Below are 20380 nucleotides of genomic sequence, written 5' to 3' on the forward strand. Positions count from 1 at the left end.
ATAATTTTTACGGGTAATTCCGGTGGCGTTGGTACAGGAAAGCTTGGAAATTATTAACCGTTCCACAGGATTTATAATATCGGAGTTTGGCACGTGCACGAACTAAAATAGATGGCTTCTTTCTCGTTTTTATACGTGATTTTGGCGATGTATGAAATTAGTGACGGTTAAGTTTCTAAGTGGATTGAGTTTGTCATAATTAAATTTTGTTGCATGGGGTAAACAATCTGATCGGTCCTACTTTATTGCTCGTATGGGTTGGTGTTCGATGTACGTTATGAATTAGTTGATGAGATTGTGTTCCGAAGGTGTAACATTTTCAATGGTATTTCTGCGTTACCTTAAATGGCATTACGTATAATAAGAATTTTATTAATTGTGTCTATACTGTACAAAATGAGATGACTTGGAGCTGCTACACCGTATCGTTGATTTTTCAAAATTTCTCTTTCGGCGGGTTTAAGTTAAGTAAATTTTTCACAGCCTCCTTGTATTTGTTAATCGAGTGCTCGTCCTCGCCATTGTTGATCAAGTCTGAGAGTGCAACTTTATACTCCACAGCGTGCGGAATGCTGTCGTAGTCCGAGTCTGTTGGAACATTGGGCCAAGCGCGTATTGTTACTAAAGTCTGTCGACTTTTGCTTGCATCCCAGTCGTAGTACTCCATGTCTGCCTCTGCCTTTTCGGCCTCCCAGTCCTCGACTTTCTATTAACCAGAAGGTAAGAGATTAAGAATTTATAAAACTGAGTTTCACAACTCCTGGCTATCTTTTAAACTCAGTTTAAAGTGAAGTGTAACACGTCGAGAAATTTGATCGACGTCGGAAAAAAAGATTCTAAATACCTATGTTGCCGACGTTCGTATTTATATCGACAGCCCTGTCTAATTATATTGGGTATTGTACTAAATGGCGCACTCCATATGTCGCTTCCGTACAATAATTATAAAGAAATCGAAGGAAAACTCCAAAAATCTCCTGTATTCATGTTTTTTTTATGCCCTAATTAACTGCAGAGTGCTCCCCTGCGCCATCTGTGATTTTAGTGTCAACTAAATTTTCTCTCCGAGACCTCGTGTTACCTTCATTTTAGCACAGAAACGCGTAAGACATTTTTTGCCTTTACCCCGTTCAAATGCGAGTTTCTCAATTGCTAAAGCGTTCTAAATTGTTGTACAATTGTCTTGACACCTTAGTTTCTCATATCGTAGCCTTCAATACTTGCTTTCATATTTTCATCAATATACAACAAAATTCTTGAAGGCTCTGATGGCAGAAACAAAAGTCATGACTGTCGCACTATTTAGAGCACTTTAGTAATCGAGAAATGTGTATTTGAACGTGATAAAGGCAAAAAAGTATATCATGAGCTTCTGTGCTAAGATGAAAGTAACACAAGAACTCTGAGAGAAAATTTAGTTAGCACTGAATGCTGCAAATGGCGCAGGGCGGCACTCTAATAAATTCAAATATAAAAAAATTATGAATCCAAAGAGTTTCTTGAGTTTAACTTTGATTTCTTTGTAATAATTGTATGAAAACGATATATGGACTATGCCTTTCCATACAATAATCAATATAATGCTACACAGCCATTAATATAAACATGGATGTTGGTAACTTAGCTTATTAGAAGAATATTTTTAATTGTTGCTGAATAAATTTCACCTCACCTTAATAGATAAATTTGAATTACAGAACAAGCGGTGTTTAAGAAAATTTATGCATTAGAAGCACTTACCCATGACTCGCAGTACAAAGCAGTTAAAAGGTATTCTAAGTATTCCCAATTCTGTTTGCGCGTTGGACACCTGTCAGCAGTGATTGTTATCCAGTCTGTTTCTGGATTGTACCTGTCTTTAACTAATCTTAACAATTTATCTTTTGCATGTGTGTTGAGATCTAGGGAGGAGAGCTTCGTCCTAAATGTTACAATGCGAGCTCTAGGCTCTCGTATCGTTGGGCCTGAGTAGCAGTAATCAGTGGCAATAATCTCTAGTGGAAAATGCTGTTCACATTTCTCATCTGTCTCTAAGCCTTCAGGCCATGACGTACAGAACTGCTTCAAAGCTTCACAGTGCCTCTTGATTGCAGGTGGCGTAAGATGCAAGAAATTAGGGATTTTCATGAGTTCCGTATTTGCCCATTTTGAAGGTGGTCCTTCTCTCTTTTTGGGATATCCTTGGCGTACAGGAAGTGGAACAACACCTGGATGAAAGGTTCGCGGCCCTGGCCATACCGACGGCCAGTCTTGGTCCACCTGCATTTGATTGATTCTTGGAGGTGGTACAGGAAATTTCTTTATAACTTCTTTTTTAATTTCTATCTTCTTTGGTATAAGTTCCAGTACCCGAAATTCCTCTAAAATAGCATTTAAATTACTTCTCTAACAATGTTAAACTTTGTTATTAATAATTATACACTATGATACATTCATTCATTACAACTCACAGAAATAAGATAAATCTGACAGAACGAATAGCATCAATTAGTAGGTATGTTCTTATGAAGTGATAATGTTTGAGGATATATAGAAAAGTGCAAACTTTGAGGTTAGATTACAGAAACACACCTTCTGGCTTCTCAGAAATTGTCGAAGATGACGCTCGCGTTGTGGAGAATTTCAAAATCCTTCCAAGTAACGGCTGAGAGGATCTCTCGCCGAGACGAACAATAAACATTGACATAATGTCGTTAAATGCACTCTTCCTAACCTAAAAACTTTCCGTACGCATCACTCGAGCTCTTCTGCTACTCCGGTGACCATTTTTCAAGATGGCGGACGCACAAAATCAGATTTTAAATATCAGAGATGAGCATCTCTGATACGTCACAGTCTCGACCAATATCCGCTGAGCATGAATCTCTGCTGCTCTCTATCGAAATTCGCGAGTACCGAATTGTACCCAACAGAGTTGCCACCTAGTCACTCGGTCGGATTGCCAATTGCAGCCAATTGTGACGTCGGTTGAATCTGGTTGAATGTTGGGCGTTACGAACGGCAACGAAAGATGCCTTCAAGTTTCAATTTTTTTTGTTCGTCAATACATATATATAATGTGTACATACTCTTTTGTATTATGTACTTTGACCTGTTACACGCTCAATGATCTAAGCACATAATTCGCCGCTTTCCTTGAGTCCAAGTTCTACGAAGCACGGATCTTACTTAGATTATTTAAGATTTATCCCGACTGTAAGTGTTTTCCATTTAAATTTGTGTGTACACGAGTATGTATTTATTTGGGTGTGTTCATTTATATTTGCACATATATTTCTCTAGATATTTATAAATTAGCAAAGGCATATCACTGGTCCATAAGAAGTTGCAGAGATTGTTGAAATTCACAAGTTTATCGTTTATCGCTTATCCAAGTAAAGCTCAAGCAAGGATTATGTTGTTCAAACGGGTAAGTTAATTCAAGATTTTAGAGAATTTACTTTATTGTAGCGAAACGAAAATTGATTACAGAGAAAATTCATGGAGGCCTGTTTTTCCAGGTATTTACTGCAGTGGCACGCCCGTCAGCTGTTAGACTATTTTCAGCAAATGCTACAGCTTCCAATGGATATAGTTTTCGTGAGTTGTGCACTTCGAGGCGATCGAATAGCAAAGTATATAGAGTTAGTGAATTATCTTGTTAATTTGCATTCTCCAATGAATACAGAATTATCAGATACTCAAAAAGAGATGCAACAGCTCGCAAGAAAGTTCTCCAGAGAAGAGATCATTCCTGTGGCTGCCGAGCTAGATAGAACCGGCAAATATCCATGGGATATTATTAAGAAGGCATGGAGTTTGGGTCTACTTAATGGACATATTCCACAATTCTGTGGTTGGTATTTAAAAACAATTATTTTGTACCTACAGGACGAAAACTCGAGCATACTATAAATAAATGAAATTATAAAATGTAACGTACGTTTTTTTTTTTTTTTAAATATTTTAGGAGGTCTCGAATGTGGAATTTTTGATGGCTGCCTAGTAACGGAAGAGTTGAGCTACGGATGTTCCGGTATAATGACCGCTATGGAAGCCTCTGGCCTTGCGGTATGCTTCATGTGCGCTATGTGTGATTTTTGCTCATTTAAAAATTTATCTCCATCTTTTTGGACAGCAAACACCTGTGATTTTCGCCGGATCAAAGGAACAACAGAAGAAATATTTGGGCAGACTGATCGAGGAGCCACTCGTCGCGGTTAGTTCATATTTAATTATACACTTTTGCTCCATGTAATTAATAATCAATTTGCTTTCTCTAGCATCGACTAACTTGATCAAGTATAATTCAATGTCTGTTAGGCATACGGTGTTACCGAACCAGGTTGTGGATCGGATGTAAGCGGCATCAAAACCAAAGCGGAGAAGAAAGGAAAGGAATGGATTCTTAATGGAACAAAGATGTGGATAACGAACGGTGGTGTTGCAAACTGGTAGGTTAATTTTTCCGGAAATAGTACAGCTTACGTAGATACGGTAGATTAGAGTACGATTGTGTCAAAAAAGTGACCTTTCCGCAACAGGTATTTTGTACTAGCGAGAACGAATCCTGATCCTAAGGCTGCCGCTAGTAAAGCCTTTACAGCTTTCATAGTGGAACGAGAATGGGAAGGGGTGGTTCCTGGTCGTAAGGTAATAACGGTGACTCCTAAATACAATACAGTTTTTTAAATTCCGATGCGTTTCACAGGAAATGAACATGGGACAGAGGGCATCCGATACTCGAATGATTACATTTGAGGATGTCAGAGTACCGGAAGAGAACGTACTAATGGGTGAAGGTGCAGGTTTCAAAATCGCCATGGGAACATTTGATAAAACTCGACCTCCGGTGAGAAAGTTGACGAACTGAAATTAAGAATTTGAAAATTTTAAACCATGTACGAGTAAATACATATGAGAAAATGACCGTTAAACGTTTAAAATACAGGTAGCTGCTGGAGCCGTGGGTCTGGCGCAAAGAGCTCTCGACGAAGCCACGAGATACGCCCTGGAACGCAAGACGTTCAACAAACCCATCGCGGAACACCAAGCCGTAGCGTTTCTGCTCGCCGACATGGCCATCGGGATAGAAACTGCGAGACTCGCTTGGATGAAATCTGCTTGGGTCACCGACGCCGGCGTCCCGTCATCGTCGTACGCTAGCATAGCTAAATGTTACGCGGGAGACGTGGCGAACAAGTGCGCCTCCGACGCGGTCCAGGTACAACCTGACAGTCCGCTTACGTACCGTTAAGTCCGCAACCCCGTTCCCTGACTTACCGTTAACGCAATTTTCAGATATTTGGGGGCGCCGGGTTTAACAGCGAATATCCCGTGGAGAAGCTAATGAGAGACGCCAAGATCTATCAGATTTACGAAGGCACGGCCCAAATTCAAAGACTGATTATCTCTCGTAGACTATTCGAGGAGTACAAACAATCCGGTAGCGGTTAGGTCTTTAACTCCCCTGCAGGTTTCAAATCGTCGTCCAACGGAGAAGCTCTCGGTAACCGTGTAAAGTCGAATCGCGCGTCAACGCGGAGAGGCGGATAGTCTGTTGCAACCGATGATCAAATTTATAAATGATACCTACATATATATATATTTTTACGCCCATATATTTTTATGATCGCAAAATATACGCAACCGTTACATAAAATCGCCACCTACGCCAAAATGTCGGCGTATCCACGCAACGTAAACCGCGAGAAAGGACGAGTCGGCATCGGTCGATTTAAAAATGGCGCCACGGGCGCGCGTCTCGCCGGCAGGCGGCGCCACCGTCAGCCGCGGCGGCGGCGGGTGCCGCGCTAGTCAAGTACGCGGCTCGCGCGTATCGCGGATTACCCCGTACAATGCCCAGCCGCGGTCCGTTTTTACGCGGTTATATTTCGCGGACTCGTGCGCGGCCAATTACGCGAGTCACGGTGTGAAAAAAGGCGAACTCGCGATATCGCGACGACTGACCTACTTTGGCGGCCGGCTCGTTTCCAGCGGGTTACCCGAGCCTCGGCTCGCGCCAGCAGCCGCGACCGCCGAACGACCGAGGGAGCCGGAGGTTGCAGCCCGAGGATCACGGCGTAAGTCGGCGCGCGGCCACGAGGACGGCCCAGCGGCGAGGACGCGAGCCGAGCCGCGGTCTCGTCCCGTGGAGCGGCCAGTGCCGTAACCTCCGAGGGCCGGCGGCGCCCCGAGGCGGGAATAGGCGCGCCAGACAAAGAGATCGGCGTTCGGGGAGGGAAAATCGTCCGGGCGCGGCATCCCCGGGCCGGCGCGCTCCTCCGACCGGGGAATTTCGGCGAATCGCGCCGCGGCGCGACCTCCGACCGAGGAAATCGGGCCGATCGAGCGGCGCGTTTTCCCTTTCGTTGACCGTGCCTCGGCCGCACGGGCCTCGCGCAGCGCCATCTTGTTCTCTCCCTCGCTCGGCCGCGCCGCCCCGTCGCGCGCTCTCCCTCGCACTCGCGGCCGAGAGCCCTCCTCGGGAGAATCCAGGAGAATCAATGGCCGATGCCGTCGAACGAGCCCGAGGCGTCGAAAGATAGGCAAGCCTTATCGCTCGTCGCGAGAGGTCCCGCCGAACGATGCGCCCGGAGACGCGAGGCCGGAGAGGTAACCCACCGAGACTCGGACTCGCCGGACCGTCGAGCGATTGACCCCCTCGCCAGCCTCAACGAGAAGGAAGGTTAGTCCCGCAGGTGAGTCGAGCGAGCCGCGTCGAGTGTCGGTAATTGCGCAATCCGACCTAACCTCTTCCGGCGTCGATCGCGACGCGGAGCGCGGGCCCTTCCCGAGGGAGAGTAAACCGCGGGGGAGCTCGCGGAAAAATCGGGCCGGGCGACCGGGAAGCCGGGAACACCTGTTGGTCGGGGGGAGGGGGAACGCCGCCGAGGAGGCCGACTAACGACGCGTGGCAAACCGCAGGTACCACGAGGGCGCCCCTGGGACCCGCCGGGTTCGGCCCTGGCCGGCTGTCAGCCGGCGGCTCGGCCGACGAGGAGGACGAGGAGGTCGCTTGACTAAGGGAGTGCCCGTGCCGATGCTAAGTGTAAGTGAAGTGGCCCAGAGACCTACATTCGTCTAACGCTCGATTTTTTCTCCACCCAAAGGCCCCGCTGACGCGCACATCCGCCAGGGACCGCGGCCGAGGATGCGCCCGTCGCGGCGGGCTTAGCTGCGGGGTGCGGACCCCAGGAGGACTCGCCTCGGAGGCGGCGTCGCGGCTCGCAGGCGTCCGGGCGGCGTCCGAGCGGCCGCCCGGTGGCCCCCTCTCCCAGGAGGCGGCGGCGGCGGCGGCCACAACGACGACGACGGCGACGACGACGACGGCGACGGCGTCGCGCACCGAGCGCGCCGCCGCGACCGGGGCCCGTGGACCCCACGGGAACTCCAGGACTCGCCGGTTTTAGGAAGAGGAGCGGCCGAATGGCCGGGGCCGACTCCGCGGCCGAGGCCGAGCAGCGGCTGCGCCCCCAGCCTCTGATGCCCCTGCCGAGCGCCGGCCCCGACACCCCCGCCAGCCTGGACGGCGGCGCCGTCTCCTCCGAGAGCCCAGGTAACCACCACCGGGGGGAAGAGGCGCGCCTTCGGGGAAGCAGTGGTTCTCCTTCGCCGCTCCGCCGTTCCCTCGCGTCTCGCGCGCGGCTCCTCTCCGCCCCCCCCCTCCGCGCCTCGGGTGGGGGATCAACTTTGGCCCGAGCGAGTCTCTCCGTCCGTTCCGCGGGTTCCCGGAACGTCGGGCTCGAAAGGGGTCGGGAGGATGCGAGAACGGTCTTTTTCTCTTGAAAACGTTATCGCGGAACGGCGGACGACGCGGCGGTTTTTGCGCGGCGAGCGGGAGGCCGATATTTTCCCTCCGGGGCGATCCCTAGACCGGGCCGGAGGACGCGCCGCGCGAGCAGGGGCTCTCCTCCCGGGCGAGCCGGGCCCCTTTGTTGCGCCGCTGCTCTCCGGCCGGTCGGGCCCGTCCCCCGCCCGCCCCCGCGGGCCGACCCGAGATAGCGCGGGCACCCGCAGGTATATTCCGCAGGTATTCCGCAGGTAATCCGCGCCGGCGCGCCTCGGCCCGGAGTCTGCCTTTTCGCTTTTCACCGTCTTGCTCCCGGTTCTAAGGAGAGTCGCCGACCTACCCCTGGGGGCGGGAGGACTCCCTCGGCCCGGGGACGGCCTTGGCCTGGAAACGTCCCGGAAGGGGCCCTCGTTATCCCGGGTGAAGGCGGCGCGTGCCGCGCGCGTAAATCTCGCGAGCGGGGCGAATCGTGTTTGCCGACAGCGCGTCCCCGACAATGACCCCCTGGGCGGTCTACCTGCAGTCGCGTTCCCCGTGACCGACCGCCCCCCTGCCGTCGTCGTTGCCGTCTCCGTTGCCGCCCCCTAGCCGCCCCCTAGCCGCCCCCTAGTCGCCCCCGTCGACGTCGACTCGGCGCTATTAATATCCCCCGCGAACTTTCTCCTCCTTTGTCGGGACGCGGAGTCGCCGTCGACGGCGAAGGCGTCGGTCTCTCGCGAGCCGAAGCCAGAAGTCGGCTCGTCGGCTCGCGAGTACTCCCACGCGTACCTCGGCCGTTTCTCCTCACCCGCTATTGAATCGCTCGACCCAATTTGATAAACTCGCATTGGAATAACTCGATATAACGCACCCGGCTCGGCGATAATTATCGCGCGCCCGCGCGCGCGCGGGTTTCTACTTGGTAATATGTCCAGGATACAGGCGGGGACGCCGGCGAGCGAGTCGGTAAAGGGTCGCCCGGGCGAAATTTCGCTCTCGGGATTTCGTGCGGCGGTTATGACGAATTCGATTGGGTAAGCGGCTCGATGGCATGAAGTAACGCGCGGGACACGGTCTGTGGTTTTTAATACGCGTCCTACTTTCCGCTATCTCGCCCGTAGTTAGCGAGCCGTTCTCGCTCGCGCGTCGCGCCGCCGCTCCAGGGGACGGCGCGCCTCCCGATTGGTCGCCACCCCCGCCGTCGCCGCCGCCGCCGCCGCCACAGCCGCCGCTAGAAGGACTGGAATCGAAAGTGGTCGTCCCACTGACCCACTGACCCGATTACCCACTGACAATGACACCGATCCCTGCCGCGGCCGCAGCCGCCGCGCCGCGCCGCGGCGCGACCTTGGCGGCCCGAGTCGCGCGCCTCGCGTCGCCTCCGATCCGGATCGACTTCCGAAATTCCCGGCCCGTCCCGAGAGTCCGGGACGCCCGCGAAGGCGTATCGGTTTCATCCCGCGGATAGATACGGCGGCGCGCCGCCACTTTCGCCGGTTTGCGTAAGAACGACGCGCCGCCGCACTCGCGGACGCGGGGATTCCGGCGGGAACCCGCCCCGGACCGGGCGGGATAGAGAGGGCGGAGCGGGATGAGCGGCGGCTTTTGATACGCGTCCGGCTGCCGCCGGCCGGAGGGTCGGCGCTCGGATCGGAGCCGGGAGGTTGGCAAGAATGTGTGTCTAGTTTAGTGGGCAAGTAGGTCGCGAGGGAAACCGAGGATTACGCAACTCGGTCCCACTGTTATACAACTATTGACTCACCGGATTAACAAGTAGGCTGGGTGAAAACGAAAGCCGCTCGCTTCGCTTCTCGGCTTCGCTCGGCCGGTCGGTCGGTCGGTCGGCCGTCCGGCTGACCGGCCGACCGGACCCGGCGACCGCCCCGAGACTCGCGTTTCTCTTTCCTCCTCGGCCGGCCCGGAGGGTCGACGGCCGGTTCCGTCGCGGCACCCCGAGGAGCCCCGAACCGCCCCCGAGTCGCCGCGGACCGGTACGGGAAATCGATAACGCGGGCGACCCGATTACCGAGTAAACCTGACCCCGTTTCGCGTTTCCGCGACCTCGTTTCCGCGACTCCGACCTTCCCCCCGGCCCCGCTCGGGTGCGGGAGTCGCCCCCGGCTCCGAGGGGAAGCGGGTCAAGGGCGGCGCGACCGCCTTCGACGGAGCGCGTCGAGTCGCCGCCGAAACCGCCGTAGACGACGGCGCCGATCGACATCGAGCTCCGCGGCGCCGCCGGAATCGGAGCGGGGGCGACGCGCCGACTCCGGGCTCCTTTCTTCCCCGAGACGCAAAGGTGGCCGGGCGCGGCCGAGCGGAACCGGCTCCGTTGTCTCCGGTCGACCCGCGACCCGGCCGATCCGGGGGAAAGGGGTGCCCCGATCGGCCGGACCGGGACGATCGCGAAATCGGGACGGCGGCGCGCTAAAAACCGCCTCCGCCGCGGCCCGACTTTTTCCCTCCTCGGCACAAAGGGCCGAGGCACAAAAGGTGGACGCGGGGGCACCGGACCGGAACTCTGCTTCGCGAGACAAACGCTCGGCGTCGTTGACACGCGGGTTTCCAACGCACTCCCCCCCTCGGCCCGCGGCGGATCGTCTCGTTCCGCGGGAACGGGGGAAGGTACGCTCGGGAACTCCGATCGGCGCGGGGCGGCTGCGGGGCGGCTGCGGGGCGGCTGCGGGGTGGAGGGCAGCGCGGCGCGCAGCGAGCCGTGCCGCGGCGCAACCGGGGGCTTTCGTGCGTGGAATAGGCTCAAGGCTGCACCGGTGCAACACCGTGCCCGACCCGGAGGACCCGGGAGCGTCCGGGAGCGCCCGGACCCGTCGGAACTTCGGTCCGGTAAATCGGGGAAAACCGCGATTCTCCCTCGATCGGATCCATACGCGCGGCGCGGCACGGCGCGGAGGGCGGAAGGGAAAAAGAAAAGGAAAAGGAAAATATGGAGCCGCGGCAGGGAAAGGGGGACGCCACGGGCGCGGAGCGGCCGGACCGTCGGGTTCCGTTTCGTTGGCTCGCTCCAGGGGCAGTTAGCGTCGGGGCGGCCGGGGGTGCGCGATAACGAGCGCGGACGGGGCTAGGTACCGCGGGCGCGCGGCCGGGGTGGGAGAAGCGGAGTGCGGTCAAGTGTACCGGGTAACTAGGTCAATGAGAACCGAGCGAAGCGCGAGCGCACGTGAGCGCGGCTCTCCCTCCGCTCGGCTCGGCTCGGCTCGGCTCCGCTCGGCTCCGCTCGGCGTTTCCGGCGGACCGTCCGGCCGCCGGGAACCGGGACCGGCGCCCACGTGGCCCCCGGACGGCGGAGGGTCGGTCCCGTCTAGGCGCGAGGGAGAAAGTCTCCGGGTCTTCCTCTCGCCCCCCGGGCTCGCAATGGCGCGACGTAACGGACGTAACCGGTACCATTGCCAAGGAAAGTGGTCTCGAAGAAAGTAAAAGCGGCTGCGCCACTTTCCACCGGCCGACCGGCCCGAGAGAGAAAGGCCGGTTCTCGTTGCGTCCGCGCCGTAACGGCGACGTAATCGCGCCTGCCGCGCCGTAATCGAGGCCGCTTTCGCCCTTTCCTCCCGGGCGGCCCTCGTCCCCTTGACCGAGGGTCGGGTCGTAAATCGGCCGGGTCCAAATATTTGGAAGCGGTCGGGGGTGGCCCGGACCGTCCCCGAATTACGACCCCCGTAAACCGGGGCCGGCGAGTCTCTCCAACGGCTCGGCCGTCCCCGCGCCGGATATATTTACACGGGCGGGCACGCGCGTTCCTATAGGTGCCCAAGTGGAGGCGACTCCTGGCACTCGGGAGCGCCGAGGCGACGCGCCGCGCCGCGACGCGCCACTCGGCTCCATCCGGGTAACCGTGTCAAGGACGTGCGAACTGGGCCGCGAAACGGCGGCGCGCGAAGCTCCGGGGTGGTCTTCCCCCTCTCGCCCCCCCCCCCACTTTCCCCCTCCTCCACCTCCCCCCCGCGACGAGAGCGCGATCTCGAGGGAGGAAGTCGGCCGCGGCTGAAAAACGCGGAGCGAGCCGAGCTCGAGTTTGGTTTCGAAAATGGGATTGCGGTGCCGCGGCGCGAGCCTTGGCACACTTTGGCGCGTCGACGCGCACGAGCGCACGGCGGAAGGGGCCGGCTCTTTGGAGGATTTTTCCCGCGCGAGACTGGCGGACCTTTCGCGTCCTCCGGGCAGCGATTTTCCCTCGGAGGAGAACCGCTCGCTTCTTCCGGCCGGCGACTGCAACGGGGCGAAAGCCGCGTCCGAAGGGCTCCTCGGAGCCCTTCGGACGCGGCTTTCGCTAGGGCCCTGGAGAGAAAGAGAGAGGGACGCCGCCCGCCGAACACTTTTTGGCAAGGCGAGACCGTTAACGTCGAGACCCGCACGGGCATACGTCATCGCGGCGCGAGTCCCGCTTCTCGCGGGAGCGAGAAGGAGAGGGCCCGCGGGCCGACGGAAGGCGAGAAAGAGAGAGAGAGAGAGAGAGAGAGGGGGGCAAGAGGGAGGAAGGGAGGGAGAGGCGCGGAACGAGCGATTTCGGTACGGAGAGCCCGAGAGGGACGGGGGAGGAGCGGGAAGGGGCCGCGAGCGGGAGGGAGATAACGAGAGGGAGAGCGAGTCGCGGCTGCGTCATGTTCCCATCGAACTGGGTCAGTGGGTCCCCCCACCCGCCGCGGTCTCCTCGCGTCTACGTACGTCGAGCGACGCGGCGAGCGACGCGGCGCGCCGCGGGGAGTGCCGACGGCGTTGCCGTTGACCCGGCCGCCGCCGCCGCGGCCGGGGCCGACGACGAGGGCGGCCGACCCGGAGCGCGGGCCGCGGCTCCTGGGCGGCCGGCCGGCCGCCCAGGAGCCGCGGCTCGACGAGCGGCGGACCCGGCCGAAGGGCCGGCGGGGCGGCCCCGTCCCTCGGCGTTCCGTCTCCGGACAATAGTTTCCCGGCCGACATAGACCTGGTTCCGTAAGTGGGTCATCCCCTCCGCGCGGCAACCTCCACGGGCCCCCGCCCGCCCGAGGCCCGCGCGCCGCCCTTCCCCTCGCGCGGCACCTCCGCTCCGCGCGAACGGCCGAGCGGCCGAGCGGCCCGGCGGCGGGCACCTGGCCGCTCGCGCTCGCGCTGGCATGCGCTGCTGAATCACTTTCACTTATGCCGCGCTCTAAGTCGGTACTCCTCGCGGCCCGCCGCTGCTAACGGGGACACGCGCGCTCCGACCGCGACTCTCGCCCGCCGCGCATCGCCGCCGCCGACGACGCCGACCACGCCGCCGCCGCCGCCGTCGCCGACCGACCCCGTCGCCGTCGGTCGCCTCCCGCGACGTCTCCGGGTGCGGCCCGGGTTCGCGCCGGCCGCTCGCGCAGTGCCAGTGTTGTCGTGCCGGTCGGGACCTGACTTACCGACCCGACTCGCGCGCTCTCCGTCGGTTATCGCGGCCCGACCTAGCCCAACCCGGAAGGACGCGCGATGGAGCGCCCCCGCGAGTTCACCCCCGCCGGCGCCGCGCGGCTCGCGGCCGCGGCCGCGGCCCGCCAGCCCCAGGTCGGTCCGAGATCCTAAGGTGCCCGGACATCCCCCGTCGCCCCGCCGCGAGTGTTACCACGCCGTCGGAGTGTACGTTCAATCGCAGGGTGGATACGGATCGCGCCCCGCCGCGAGCCTCCCGAGAAGGATCGATCTCTCTCCCTCTCCGTCTCTGGCGCGCGATCGCCCGCGACGCCGAGGCCTCGTCGGAGTCGAAACTCGAGGCGCCCGGTCGCGACGGCTCGCTGCCTCGGGAGGCGATCGAAGCCCTCCGTTTCTTTCTCTCGCTCTCTCCCTCTCTCTCCCCGAGATTCTCCGATTGCTCCGCCTCGTCGGCCGCGACGACGACCACGAGCGCCAGGTTGCGCGGCTCGGCGCCGGGGCGCCGGAAGCCCGAGGGCGCCGCCGGGGCCAGGGGAGGCCGACTCGATGCGCCGATACGGACCGAGGTTGCTGATATGATATGCTGTTGGAGATGGATCACAACTCGAGCCTGATATCGCTCAACATGTCGCCGTTCCACCTGAGCCCTCAGGGCAGTCCCCAAGGCGCCGGGGGCCCGCAACAGGCCCAGTACGGCTCGCCTTACGGCCACTGTGGCCAGAGTCCCCCCTCGGCCATGTGCCAGCCGCAGCCGCACCCGCACCCGCACCAGCAGCAGCAGCAGCAGCACCAACATCAGCAGCAGCAACAGCAGCAGCAGGCGCAGCACCAGCACCAACATCAGCACCCGAGTCAGATGTCGGGGCACGAGCAGGCGCAGTCGCAGGCCGGCATCTCGGGGTTCGAGGCCGCGTTTTTCGACGCGACCGCCCTGGAGGAACGGTGCCCGATGTGCGGCGACAAGATGTCGGGCTACCAGTACGGCCTGCTGACCTGCGAGTCCTGCAAGGGCTTCTTCAAGCGCAACAGCTCGCCCTGCAGCAACAAGAAGGTCTACACCTGTCTGTTCTCCCCCACAGGGGGCGGATGCGGCGGCACCTCGTCGACCTCCCACGAGTCCGGGCCGTACGCGACGTCGGGCGCCGCCGCCGCCGCCGCGGCCGGCGGGACCGGTGGCGCCGCCTCGGCCGCCGGCGGAAGTAGCGCGGCCGCCGCCGTCGCCGCCGCAGCGGCCGCCGCCGCCGCCGCCGCGGCTGCGGCCGGCGGTACCAACGGGAGCGGCGCCGGGGCCGGCACCCTCTGCCACCCGGGGCTGGGCCAAGTCGGCGTGGGCGTCGTCACCGGGTCCATTCCCGGTCCCTCCGACTTCCCCGACACCAAGGATGTCATCGAGGAGCTGTGTCCGGTGTGCGGCGACAAGGTGTCCGGGTACCACTACGGGCTCCTGACCTGCGAGTCCTGCAAGGGCTTCTTCAAGCGCACCGTGCAGAACAAGAAGGTCTACACCTGCGTGGCCGAGCGCTCCTGCCACATCGACAAGACCCAGAGGAAGAGGTGCCCCTTCTGCAGGTTCCAGAAGTGCCTCGAGGTCGGCATGAAGCTCGAAGGTTCGTTTCATCCTCCGTTTTCTCCCCCTGGGCATTTACTCGTTCGCCCTTTCCTCTGCCCTCTCGCGTCGACGGGCGACCGCGATTTCCCCCCGCGGGAGCCGGATTTCGAGTCCCGGGCGGTTTCTCCTCGGGGAAAACCCGAGAATCTCTTCGTCCGTGGCGAAACTTTCCTTTGTCCGTTCCGCCGAAATCCGACCGAATTCCTCGTCTCTTCGGGTCCGGTCGTCGTCGTCGCCGTCGGGTCGCGAAGTCTCCGCGGGCTATTTCCATCTTTTTAACGAGAGGCGGTCGCGGGGTGGGTTTCGAGCCGACGAAAGCGCCGCGCACCGTTGGGTAAACCTCTCGGCGTGTCCGATCTCGACTCGTCGGCCGGCATCCCCCGCATGAGCGGTCGGGATACGCCTTTGTCTACCCGCGGAGACGGAGGGATTTAACGAGGATCGCGGGATGTCGCAAGGGCGCGCGTACGCGTCGAGAGTCGCTTCCTCGGACGCGCTCGCCTCCTGACTTCTCGCGACTCCCGTGGGCCCGGTGGGGGAGAAAGGTTAGGCCGAGGCGGCGGATTCAGGATTGCGCAATCCTGAATCGAGCGAGCCTCTTCGCCTCCTTTTCGAACCTTCCTCCTTTTTTTTTTTTTCTTATTTTTTTCTTTTCCGCGGCGCGCCCCTCGTCGAGACGGTCCGCGTCTCGACTTTCCCGCTCCCGGCGGCTCCGCGACGGTTTCGATCCTCCCCCTCGAGGAGACGCGCGCGCAGCTCCAGACGAGCGCCCCGGAGGCGAAGGGGCGCCGACGACGACGGCGACGGCGACGGCGACGACGCACAGTCTCGAGCTCGGAACGGGGACGACGGGGGAGGGGGGCTCGGGGGCAGAAGTGGACGGGCGAGCGATTCAACCTCCTTTCACTTTCAACGAGCGAGCGCGCCGCGTGCGCCGCGCGCGCCGTTTCAGCGGCGACGCTGCCTCGAAACCGCTCGACGCGGCTCGACGCCGCTCGACGCCGCTCGACGCCGCTCGACGCGCCGGCCCCGCCGACGAAGATCGTCACCGTTTTCATTTTTCCTTTGCAGCGGTTCGAGCCGACCGGATGCGAGGCGGACGCAACAAGTTCGGCCCGATGTACAAGCGCGACCGGGCCCGCAAGCTGCAGATGATGCGCCAGCGGCAGCTAGCGCTGCAGACCATCCGCGGGACCCTGGGGGACCCCTCCGGCTACCCCTCGGCGGTGACGTCGTTCCTGCACATCAAGCAGGAGATCCAGATCCCGCAGGTCTCGAGCCTGACCTCGTCCCCGGACTCGTCGCCGTCGCCGGCGGCGGTGGCCGCGGGCCTGGTGACGGGCGCCTCCAACCCGGCCGTCAACAACGGGGCGGGCCAGCACCAGCTGATCGCGCCCTCGTCGCAGGCCTCTCTCTCGGCCGGTGGCGGCAGCGGGGGCGGAGGAGGTGGCGGAGGCGGGGGTAGCGGCGGCGGCTCGGGGGCCGGACCCGGGGCCGGCGCCGGCGGGGGCGGCGCTGCGGGCGGCGGGGCCGCCGGCGCGGGTGGTGGCGCGGGCCCCGGCAACCACCTGCACGCCCAGGGCGGCGCCGTCGAGGGCAAGATGTGGGCCGCCAACTCCACCACCCCCAGTCCGAAGGCGTTCGGCTTCGCCGAGCAGGCCCCCCAGGCCCACGGGGCCGGGCCCGCGCCCTCCGGGCCTCCCCTCAAAACTAGTCCAATGATAAGAGACTTCGTGCAGACCGTCGACGACCGCGAGTGGCAGGCCTCCCTCTTTGGGCTGCTGCAGAACCAGACGTACAATCAGTGCGAGGTGGACTTGTTCGAACTCATGTGCAAAGTGCTCGACCAGAATCTCTTCTCGCAGGTCGACTGGGCGAGGAACTCGGTCTTCTTCAAGGATCTCAAGGTTAGTGTCGGGCGGGAAGGGGTGGAGCGGGGTCGGGTCGGGTCGGATCGGGTCGGGCCGGACCGGACCGGGCCGGGCCGGGCTTCGGCTCCGCGCTCACGGTGCGCCGGCCTCTCTCGCTGGCGCGAGAGCAGGGACGTGAGGTAACCACCGAGGTTGCACAATCCCTGAATGATTTCAAGCATCGCCTCATATCTGGGTCATAACGAGATACGTTTCTAGGTTATGGAGGTTGGCCCAAAGCTCTAGGCCTCGCTTCGCGTGGGACGGGGTATACGTCGTCGGGGTTCGGTGCCGCGCCCTCTCCACCCCGAATCCGCGTTTCCCGGGTTTCTCGGTCTCGGAACATCCTCGAACGACGCTTTGTTTCCGTTAGGTCGACGACCAGATGAAGCTGCTGCAACACTCCTGGTCGGATATGTTGGTGCTCGATCATCTCCACCAGAGGTTACACAATAACTTACCGGACGAGACGACGCTGCACAACGGGCAGAAGTTTGATCTCCTCTGCCTCGGCCTACTGGGGGTGCCCTCCCTGGCGGATCTCTTCAACGACCTCTCCTCGAAGCTCCAGGAGCTCAAGTTCGACCTCTCGGACTACATCTGCATGAAGTTCCTGATGCTGCTCAATCACGGTAAGCCTCGTCTCCAGCGGAGGTTTCCTTCTCTCCCACCTCCTGACGTTGCGTTTCTTTCCTCTCCGGGCAGACGTACGAGGGCTGGTCAACAAGAAACACGTGCAAGAGGGACACGAACAAGTCCAGCAGGCTCTTCTGGACTACACGCTCACTTGTTACCCGTCTATACCGGTAGGTCCGCGAGGCGCTCGGCGTCGGTCGTTTCGACGGCGGGGCGGGTGGACGTGGAGGGACGGCGTTTGATCGGTACCGCTTGCCCTGTTGCAGGAGAAATTCAACAAGCTGCTGGCAGTATTACCCGAGATCCACGTGGTGGCGAGCAGGGGAGAGGACCATCTGTACCAGAAGCACTGCAACGGAGGCGCGCCGACGCAAACCCTGCTCATGGAGATGCTCCACGCTAAGCGGAAATGAACCGACTCGCTCGGACGAAACTCCCTACGAAGGTGAGTGCCCGGTACCGTAGATTTCGCTCTCGTTGCGGCGGTGCTCGAAAGCGCTCCGGATGGTCCGCGAGGACGGCCGAGAGTCTAGCGGGGATCGGACCTAGTTTGGACCTAGTTTGGATACGGGGGCCCCGGTTCCGAGGATTACCTACCGCGATACGAGTCGAGCGTGGACGTATGCGTCGTCTACATCTATACATATATATACATAGTATATGTATTATAACGTGTATATCTAAAATATATATATAAACATAACGACATATATTTTCTATATTTGACGTTGAAGTTTTAGAGATGTATCCAACGGTGGTACACGCGCGCCCCGTCGTCGCTAGGCGGGCGGGCGCGAGCGCAGGGAAAAAAAAACAGTAAGCGAGATGCCTTGAAAACAGTACAAAGGGTCGTTACAAAACACAAAATATTGGTCAAAGGGCAGGCAACTTTTGTCTAAATAAGTGAAGCTATTTTTCTATTATTAGATGCGATTATATATTTTAAGCATACACCACCGAAGCCTTGCTCTTTCTCCCCGTCCCCCTCCTCCCTGCCCCCTTCTTTCGCTCTCTCTCTCTATATATCTCCTCCCGTTTCTTTCTCTTCCCCTTCTCGCGCTCTCGCTGTCTGCCTCTGGTTGAACGATGACTCCTCGAAAGGAGTGTCCCATTTTACCGCTTTAACGGGGGAGCCCGAACGGCGAAAGCACACCTCGCCGTGTACCTTACCTATGGGATCCGCGGCACTCGAGCTCGAAATTTCTGTGAAAAATCCACGGTCTAGCCCTTCTATCAGGGGGACCGGAATCGAATGTCGTTTTCTTACATTACATTCGATGGGCAGAAACGACATCGCTTTTCGGTTCCCATGATACCTTTACGGCGATCGAAGGAAAACTAAATAGGACGGCTTTGGCTACGCGATCGCGAAACGATCTCGGACGAAATTACCACCGGGCTGAGGAGAGAGGAGGCCGTCTAACACATTCGCGACGGGATGTACACGTCGAATGGCAATACCAATCGTTCAAAATTTCCCCCGGCGTGAACGTGTTAAAAGCGTTCCTCCGCGAGCGAAGCGTCGCCTTCGAGGTTTCTTTCTCTCGGGCGGGTACTTTGTCCACCGGAAGCCTACGCGTACTTTCGACCTCCACCCCCGGATAAACGAGACAAAGAAAAGAATAACTGCATTTCGGCACACTTGCACTTCTAGCAGGGCTACTATATATATATATATATACATACATATTATTGTAAATACTAGTTAACACATTCCAATTGAATTGTATAGTACACGTAACACGGACACGCGAGAAGAATCATGTTAAACTCGGTGATTAAATTACAAATGTAATTGATGGTGCCTATCTCTGGAGCCCAGATGGCAATTCGAATACATACGTGTGTGTATATATATATATATGTATGTATATATGTATTTCCGTTGCTTACCGGAAAAGAAACGAGAGGAGGAGATTCGCTGACTATTTAATGTCCATTCGCGTTACACCCCGCGGTCATGCGCGAAAACGCGTACGGTAATTTTTTGTCTTTTTTTTTTTCTTTTCTTTTCAGAACTTTGTTTCCTTCTTATCTCTTTCTCTTTCTCTCCCCGCCCCCTCCCCCTCTCTCGCTCTCACTCCCGCCCCGTTCCCCCTTTCTTTTATTACTTTTCAAATAGGTGACGGAAAAGAAATACAAAGGAAATAACCTCGAGTTGCGATATTTTACTATTGTATGTTGTACCGTAATAACGATTATGTTTAAGAGAACGAAAGGAATCGTTGGAGCAAGGTTTATGTGGTCCTACGACGAGTCGAGAATAATATTAACGCTAAAGTACGACGATTGTCGCTTTACCGCTGGTATATCTATATAAATANATATTATTATATTATTATTGTTTAGTCGTTAGTCGAAAATTTCTCAGTGCTGTGAAGGTAGTCTTCGATGACGCCTATGGTATCTAAACCGTCGTTATAATTACGCATGCTGGATTGGTCGGTCCCCTTTGCCGTTAAAACGGGCGACAGTGCTTTTCAAAATGATAAACGATGACATGTTAGAAATCGCTATTGGAATGGCGAACGACCGAGCGCGTATTCTTACCTCGGGTCGAATCAGGCCGGTCACCCTCTTGACGGGTTGGTGGAATGGAATCCTTTGCCCCGCGACAGAAGGTTGTCCGATTTCGCGGCGAAGGCCGACTCGAAAAGAACTAACGTACCTACAAAGTAAGAAGTTAACCCGAGCGTTCCAAAAATCTTGAAATCGTCCGTTCACCACGCACCGTGGCACCTTACAAAACGTACGATCTATACATACGAGACACAAGAAAAAGCGAACCCATATATATATATATATATAAATATATATACGCCTACGCCGGTAGGCAGGACACTTATTGTATACAAGATGAAATATTATATATAACATACACGATCAGCTGTTCTCACTTGACTCTGACACAAGAAACGACTACCTCTACGTAACTGTATTAAGTTTTTATATTGTTACGCGTTTAGTAACCACATACCTCAGATTAGACAGGGCCCAGCAGGGATGGGCGCATTTGTAATTTGATTGTATCGCAGTTACGCTCACCTGGGGTTAAATGTTGTACGGAAAGGAGACGCGTACCTTGTACAGAGA

The 20380-nt window shown here is 57.8% G+C and overlaps 3 protein-coding genes and 1 long non-coding RNA gene across 4 annotated transcripts; 3 read left to right on the plus strand and 1 right to left on the minus strand.

Annotated features, from left to right (window-relative positions):
- Window positions 1-351: 351 nt before the first annotated feature.
- LOC105702293 (28S ribosomal protein S35, mitochondrial) lies at window positions 352-2900 on the minus strand. Its single transcript, XM_012429762.2, has 3 exons — window positions 2572-2900; window positions 1741-2360; window positions 352-706 (listed from the first exon to the last, which is right to left on the minus strand). Exons 1-3 carry the CDS (start codon window positions 2684-2686, stop codon window positions 437-439), a joined length of 1005 nt encoding a protein of 334 aa, XP_012285185.1. The 5' UTR covers window positions 2687-2900; the 3' UTR covers window positions 352-436.
- A 153-nt stretch (window positions 2901-3053) lies between these two features.
- On the plus strand, window positions 3054-5641 carry LOC105702292 (probable medium-chain specific acyl-CoA dehydrogenase, mitochondrial). The gene is made up of 11 exons (XM_012429761.2): window positions 3054-3195; window positions 3283-3409; window positions 3501-3579; window positions 3668-3835; window positions 3950-4050; window positions 4118-4198; window positions 4303-4433; window positions 4524-4632; window positions 4691-4831; window positions 4931-5203; window positions 5281-5641. The coding sequence occupies exons 2-11, from the start codon at window positions 3395-3397 to the stop codon at window positions 5434-5436; spliced, it is 1254 nt and encodes a 417-aa protein (XP_012285184.1). The 5' UTR covers window positions 3054-3195; window positions 3283-3394; the 3' UTR covers window positions 5437-5641.
- Window positions 5642-5826: 185 nt separating this feature from the next.
- Window positions 5827-7597, plus strand: LOC105702284. Its single transcript, XR_001104281.1, has 3 exons — window positions 5827-6680; window positions 6907-7030; window positions 7092-7597. It is a non-coding gene; the product is annotated as an uncharacterized LOC105702284 (long non-coding RNA).
- Window positions 7598-13306: 5709 nt separating this feature from the next.
- On the plus strand, window positions 13307-17990 carry LOC105702283 (nuclear hormone receptor FTZ-F1). Its single transcript, XM_012429750.1, has 5 exons — window positions 13307-14739; window positions 15813-16648; window positions 17025-17283; window positions 17357-17457; window positions 17554-17990. The coding sequence occupies exons 1-5, from the start codon at window positions 13713-13715 to the stop codon at window positions 17698-17700; spliced, it is 2370 nt and encodes a 789-aa protein (XP_012285173.1). The 5' UTR covers window positions 13307-13712; the 3' UTR covers window positions 17701-17990.
- The last annotated feature ends 2390 nt before the right edge of the window (window positions 17991-20380 follow it).

This window comes from Orussus abietinus, unplaced genomic scaffold, assembly GCF_000612105.2.
Source record: "Orussus abietinus isolate OABI.00-Male unplaced genomic scaffold, Oabi_2.0 scaffold150, whole genome shotgun sequence".
Lineage (NCBI taxonomy): Eukaryota > Metazoa > Arthropoda > Insecta > Hymenoptera > Orussidae > Orussus > Orussus abietinus.